This window comes from Coregonus lavaretus (genome assembly GCF_964263955.1).
Source record: "Coregonus lavaretus genome assembly, contig: HAP1_SCAFFOLD_3064, whole genome shotgun sequence".
Classification (NCBI taxonomy): Eukaryota; Metazoa; Chordata; class Actinopteri; order Salmoniformes; family Salmonidae; genus Coregonus; species Coregonus lavaretus.
Window position 1 is genome coordinate 62,501 of NW_028158140.1, and position 6,879 is coordinate 69,379.

General features: G+C 45.3%; 1 protein-coding gene across 2 annotated transcripts in view; it reads left to right on the forward strand.

Annotated features, from left to right (window-relative positions):
• LOC311124377 (catenin alpha-1-like) overlaps positions 1 to 3,814 on the forward strand; it is a 66,042-nt gene extending 62,228 nt beyond the window's left edge. For both annotated transcript variants that reach the window (XM_084198538.1, XM_084198539.1), the window contains 2 exons: positions 83 to 295; positions 2,828 to 3,814. In XM_084198538.1, coding sequence (XP_084054664.1) covers positions 83 to 295; positions 2,828 to 2,905 — 291 coding nt within the window. In that variant the 3' untranslated portion in view covers positions 2,906 to 3,814. The remainder of the gene's footprint in view (positions 1 to 82; positions 296 to 2,827) is intronic.
• Positions 3,815 to 6,879: the final 3,065 nt, after the last annotated feature.

Genomic DNA, 6,879 nt, shown 5'->3' on the forward strand with positions numbered 1-6,879 from the left:
GAGGACAACTTCTACCTCAAGCACTGGCTAATCGTATCTCCCCCCTCTCCCCCCTCCTCCCCCTCCTCCTTTCTCCCTCCAGGTGGACAGTGCTATGTCTCTGATCCAGGCAGCTAAGAACCTGATGAACACGGTGGTGTCCACTGTCAAGGCTAGCTACGTGGCCTCCACTAAGTACCAGAAGTCCATGGCCATGCAGTCCCTGAACATGCCTGCTATCTCCTGGAAGATGAAAGCCCCGGAGAAGAAACCCCTGGTCAAGAGAGAGAAACAGGAAGATGGATCCAACAACAAGGTAACGGGAACCATGATGTTAAAGCTGAGATCCTCTACAGGGGGAACGGCTCCACTGGTCCACCCCCCAGGTGTTATTGTTTTCGTTTTGTTTTTGAAAAGGAGGATTGGAGCATTAAGCATCTTGGTAAAAACAAGAGTATAAACTCTGCTGTTCTATCGCACATGCAATGATGTCCGAGGGGAAAAACAGTTTTTGTTGTAATATCGCAAACGGACGTGGCAGTTTCACCGCTAAGGAATCCAGCATAATTTGTATAATCCCCTGCACGGTTGCCTGTCAGTGTCCAGGACACAGAAATTATATTCCTGGACTAAATAGCTTTCCATATAGACTATATTTTTTAGTCCAGAACTTAGTCTGTGTCCGGGAAACCAGCCCTATATGTTCTTCTTTTGTAAATTGTCAGTTTTTTTTATGGCCTGTAAAGAGATTTTATTTAACCCTTTTTTTCCCCCCAGGTAAGTTCACTGAGAACACATTCTCATTTACAGCAATGACCTGGGGAATAGTTACAGGGGAGAGGAAGGGGGGTGAATGAGCCAATTGGAACCTGGGGATGATGTAATGAGGGCCAGATCGGGAATTTAACCAGGACACCAGGGAAGTAAAAGTTATTCCCTACCTAAGAATAGTAAAGCCCCCTTAACTGGCTCAAATAGCCGACCAATCAGCCTGTTACCAACCCTTAGTAAACTTTTTGGAAAAGCTTGTGTTTGACCAGATAAAATGCTATTTTACAGTAAACAAATTGACAACAGTCTTTCAGCACGCTTATAGGGAAGGACATTCAACAAGCACAGCACTTACACAAATTACTGATTGGCTGAGAGAAATTGATGATAAAAAGATTGTGGTGGGGGGGTTTGGTAGACTTTGCTAGAAAAATTTATGTGTTATGGCTTTACACCCCCTGCTATATTGTGGATAAATAGTTACCTGTCTAACAGAACACAGAGGGTGTTCTTTAATGGAAGCCTCTCCAACAAAATCCAGGTAGAAGCAGGAATTCCCCAGGGCAGCTGTCTAGGCCCCTTATTTTTTCAATCTTTACTAACGACATGCCACTGGCTTTGAGTAAAGCCAGTGTCTATGTATGCGGATGACTCAACACTATACACGTCAGCTACCACAGCGACTGAAATGACTGCATCACTTAACAAAGAGCTGCAGTTAGTTTCAGAATGGGTGGCAAGGAATAAGTTAGTCCTAAATATTTTTACAAAAAACTAAAAGCATTGTATTTGGGACAAATCATTCACTAAACCCTAAACCTCAACTAAATATTTTAATGAATAATGTGGAAATTGAGCAAGTTGAGGAGACTAAACTGCTTGGAGTAACCCTGGATTGTAAAGTGTCATGGTCAAAACATATTGATACAACAGTAGCTAAGATGGGGAGAAGTCTGTCCATAATAAAGCGCTGCTCTGCCTTCTTAACAACACTATCAACAAGGCAGGTCCTACAGGCCCTAGTTTTGTCACACCTGGACTACTGTTCAGTCGTGTGGTCAGGTGCCACAAAGAGGGACTTAGGAAAATTACAATTGGCTCAGAACAGGGCAGCACGGCTGGCCCTTGGATGTACACAGAGAGCTAACATTAATAATATGCATGTCAATCTCTCCTGTCTCAAAGTGGAGGAGAGATTGACTTCATCACTACTTGTGTTTATGAGAGGTATTGACATGTTGAATGAACAGAGCTGTCTGTTTGAACTACTGGCACACAGCTCAGACACCCATGCATACCCCACAAGACATGCCACCAGAGGTCTCTTCACAGTCCCCAAGTCCAGAACAGACTATGGGAGGTGCACAGTACTACATAGAGCCATGACTACATGGAACTCTATTCCACATCAAGTAACTCATGCCAGCAGTAAAATTCGATTAAAAAAACAGATAAAAATACACCTTATGGAACAGCGGAGACTGAATCAACACAAACATAGACCCATGCATACAAACACACGATAACATACACACTATACACACACACGTACACACAGATGTTGTGTTATAGATATGTGGTAGTAGAGTAGAGGCCTGAGGGCACACACTTAATATGTTGTGAAATCTGTTATGAATGTATTGTAATGTTTTTAAAATGTATAACTGCCTTAATTTTGCTGGACCATAGGAAGAGTAGCTGCTGCCTTGGCAGGAACTAATGGGGATCCATAATTAATACAAATACCCCTACTCTGACGATAAGTGCCATTGGATCTTTAGTGACCACAGAGAGTCAGGACACCCATTTAACGTCCCATCCGAATAACTGTACCCTACACAGGGCAATGTCCCCAATCACTGCCCTGGGGCGTTAGGTTATTTTTTTTAGACCAGATGAACACCACTTCCAGCAGGATCTGGTCTCCCATCCAGGGACCGACCAGGACCAACCCTGCTTAGCTTCAGAGGCAAGCCAGCAGTGGGATGCAGGGTGGTATGCTCCTGGATTTAATGACGCAAGACACATTTCTGTGAAAACATACAATAAAATGCTCTCTTCTCTTCTCTTCTCTTAGGTCAAGAGGTCATCCCAAAAGAAACACATCAACCCTGTCCAGGCTCTCAGCGAGTTCAAAGCCATGGATAGCATCTAGAGATGGAGCAGTCGAGTCAGGGTTAGGGTGGTGAGAGGAGGTAGGGGCTAGAGGCTTGGGATACCGATGGAGCTAGCTAGATCAACTCTTGATTTGTAGACGTTTGGAACTTATTTTCAGTCCCAAAAAAAAAAGAAAGAGAAGAAAACAGGGTGAGAGAAAAATGTTTTGGTTTGAATGCATTCCTGCTTTCCTTCCCTGGCCTAGTCCTGCTGTGTGGTTTGATGTGATGTTGCTTATGCAGGCTCGGTAAGGTAGGACACTAAGGTAGGACACTATATACTCAGACGTCCTGAGCTCACTTTCTCTACCAGTCTCTTTTTCATTGAAACGGCCGCGTTCTGATATTCTGATAGGGCTCAGTCTATAGCCTACTGTATAATGTCTATTGGAGGAAAAGAAAAAGCAATGGGGGAAAGCAACTGGACCAAGCAAAGTTAATTTATATTTCCGTCGGTATGAGATTTTGATTCCAGTGTTGGTATGAGAGGGTAGGGAGAGGCTTTCATTGATACTGTAAGATCTAATTCTGACAACTAATCATTTTGACCCCTGACCCTCTTCCGCCAACCTCTGATTTGAGATGCCCTGTGTATTTTATAGAATGACTTTCTAACATGTTTTATAATGTCGTGGGGAGGGTATTGGATGGTGCTCCACTATGGGCCGGATATGATATGGTGCAGTATCATATATAATGTGCAGATCAGATGGGCCTTTCCACTCCATGCAAATTATCTCTCTACTGCCTTAATACTCAAGCAATAACTGGAGAACATTTGGATGTGGAGCTTTTCTTTCTCAATGGAGGTTTTTGATATACATTTTAGTTTTAGCTTTGATTTAAAAAAACGAATTGATTTTTCATTCTCAATGTATTCTGTGCTATCTAATAAAAGTTTGATATTATAGTGTCGTACCACTTCATACTTAATATTACATTTTAGTCATTTAGCAGATGCTCTTATCCAGAGCGACTTACAGTTAGTGAGTGCATACATTTTATTTTATTTTTCATACTGGCCCCCCCTCCGTGGGAATCGAACCCACAACACTGGTGTTGCAAGCGCCATGCTCTACCAACTGAGCTACACGGGGCCCGTAATAAACTGAATTGTCATACATGTTTTATTTTCCCTGTCGTTAACCCCCCCCCACGTTTTAAAGAGTAGTCTGGACGAGTCCTTGCGTGCCCCACTGGATGCAGCAAGCCATAGCTAACAGAGAGAGGAGAAGCATTCTCTCCCAACCTTCTGGTTTAATACATAACACTAGCCTGGGGGGCTCCACACACACGTTGTACTATACACATACACATACACATACACATACACACACACACACACACACACACACACACACACACACACACACACACACACACACACACACATACACACAGTCCGTGAGACTCATTAAATTAGCTGACACACACTCTCTCTCTCTGAGTGTGTGATAGGTCACAGTGAGGCTATGGAAGGGGTCTGGTAAATAGACCAGGCTATAGAGGGGGTCTGGTAAATAGACCAGGCTTTGGAGGGGGTCTGGTAAATAGACCAGGCTATAGAGGGGGTCTGGTAAATAGAACAGGCTATGGAGGGGGTCTGGTAAATAAACCAGGCTATAGAGGGGGTCTGGTAAATAGAACAGGCTATGGAAGGGGGTCTGGTAAATAGAACAGGCTATAGAGGGGGTCTGGTAAATAAACCAGGCTATAGAGGGGGTCTGGTAAATAGAACAGGCTATGGAAGGGGGTCTGGTAAATAGAACAGGCTATGGAGGGGGTCTGGTAAATAGAACAGGCTATGGAGGGGGTCTGGTAAATCGAACAGGCTATGGAGGGGGTCTGGTAAATAGAACAGGCTATGGAGGGGGTCTGGTAAGTAGAACAGGCTATGGAGGGGGTCTGGTAAATAAACCAGGCTATGGAGGGGGTCTGGTAAATAGACCAGGCTATAGAGGGGGTCTGGTAAATAGAACAGGCTATGGAGGGGGTCTGGTAAATAAACCAGGCTATAGAGGGGGTCTGGTAAATAGAACAGGCTATGGAAGGGGGTCTGGTAAATAGAACAGGCTATGGAGGGGGTCTGGTAAATAAACCAGGCTATGGAGGGGGTCTGGTAAATAGACCAGGCTATAGAGGGGGTCTGGTAAATAGAACAGGCTATGGAGGGGGTCTGGTAAATAAACCAGGCTATAGAGGGGGTCTGGTAAATAGAACAGGCTATGGAAGGGGGTCTGGTAAATAGAACAGGCTATAGAGGGGGTCTGGTAAATAAACCAGGCTATAGAGGGGGTCTGGTAAATAGAACAGGCTATGGAAGGGGGTCTGGTAAATAGAACAGGCTATGGAAGGGGGTCTGGTAAATAGAACAGGCTATAGAGGGGGTCTGGTAAATAAACCACGCTATAGAGGGTCTGGTAAATAGAACAGGCTATGGAGGGGGTCTGGTAAATAAACCAGGCTATAGAGGGGGTCTGGTAAATAAACCAGGCTATAGAGGGGGTCTGGTAAATAGAACAGGCTATAGAGGGGGTCTGGTAAATAGAACAGGCTATAGAGGGGGTCTGGTAAATAGAACAGGCTATAGAGGGGGTCTGGTAAATAGAACAGGCTATAGAGGGGGTCTGGTAAATAGAACAGGCTATGGAAGGGGGTCTGGTAAATAGAACAGGCTATAGAGGGGGTCTGGTAAATAAACCAGGCTATAGAGGGGGTCTGGTAAATAGAACAGGCTATGGAGGGGGTCTGGTAAATAAACCAGGCTATAGAGGGGGTCTGGTAAATAAACCAGGCTATAGAGGGGGTCTGGTAAATAGAACAGGCTATAGAGGGGGTCTGGTAAATAGAACAGGCTATAGAGGGGGTCTGGTAAATAGAACAGGCTATAGAGGGGGTCTGGTAAATAGAACAGGCTATAGAGGGGGTCTGGTAAATAGAACAGGCTATAGAGGGGGTCTGGTAAATAGACCAGGCTTTGGAGGGGGTCTGGTAAATAAACCAGGCTATGGAGGGGGTCTGGTAAATAGAACAGGCTATGGAGGGGGTCTGGTAAATAGAACAGGCTATGGAGGGGGTCTGGTAAATAGACCAGGCTATAGAGGGGGTCTGGTAAATAGACCAGGCTATAGAGGGGGTCTGGTAAATAGACCAGGCTATGGAAGGGGTCTGGTAAATAGACCAGGCTATAGAGGGGGTCTGGTAAATAGAACAGGCTATGGAGGGGGTCTGGTAAATAAACCAGGCTATGGAGGGGGTCTGGTAAATAAACCAGGCTATGGAGGGGGTCTGGTAAATAAACCAGGCTATAGAGGGGGTCTGGTAAATAAACCAGGCTTTGGAGGGGGTCTGGTAAATAGAACAGGCTATGGAGGGGGTCTGGTAAATAGAACAGGCTATGGAGGGGGTCTGGTAAATAGAACAGGCTATGGAGGGGGTCTGGTAAATAGACCAGGCTATAGAGGGGGTCTGGTAAATAGACCAGGCTATGGAAGGGGTCTGGTAAATAGACCAGGCTATAGAGGGGGTCTGGTAAATAGAACAGGCTATGGAGGGGGTCTGGTAAATAAACCAGGCTATGGAGGGGGTCTGGTAAATAAACCAGGCTATGGAGGGGGTCTGGTAAATAGAACAGGCTATGGAGGGGGTCTGGTAAATAGAACAGGCTATGGAGGGGGTCTGGTAAATAAACCAGGCTATGGAGGGGGTCTGGTAAATAGAACAGGCTATGGAGGGGGTCTGGTAAATAGAACAGGCTATGGAGGGGGTCTGGTAAATAGAACAGGATATATGGTGGCTTGAACACTTAATTCACCAGGGCTTCCAGGCTCCATCGACTGTCAATCAGACCACGTCTGCATCCTAAATGCCACCCTAAAACCTATTCCCTATATAGTGCACAACTTTTGAACAGAACTTTAAAGGGAACCATCCATCTGGGCCACAGCCCAAGCACCCCAGTGGCTAAGCAGCC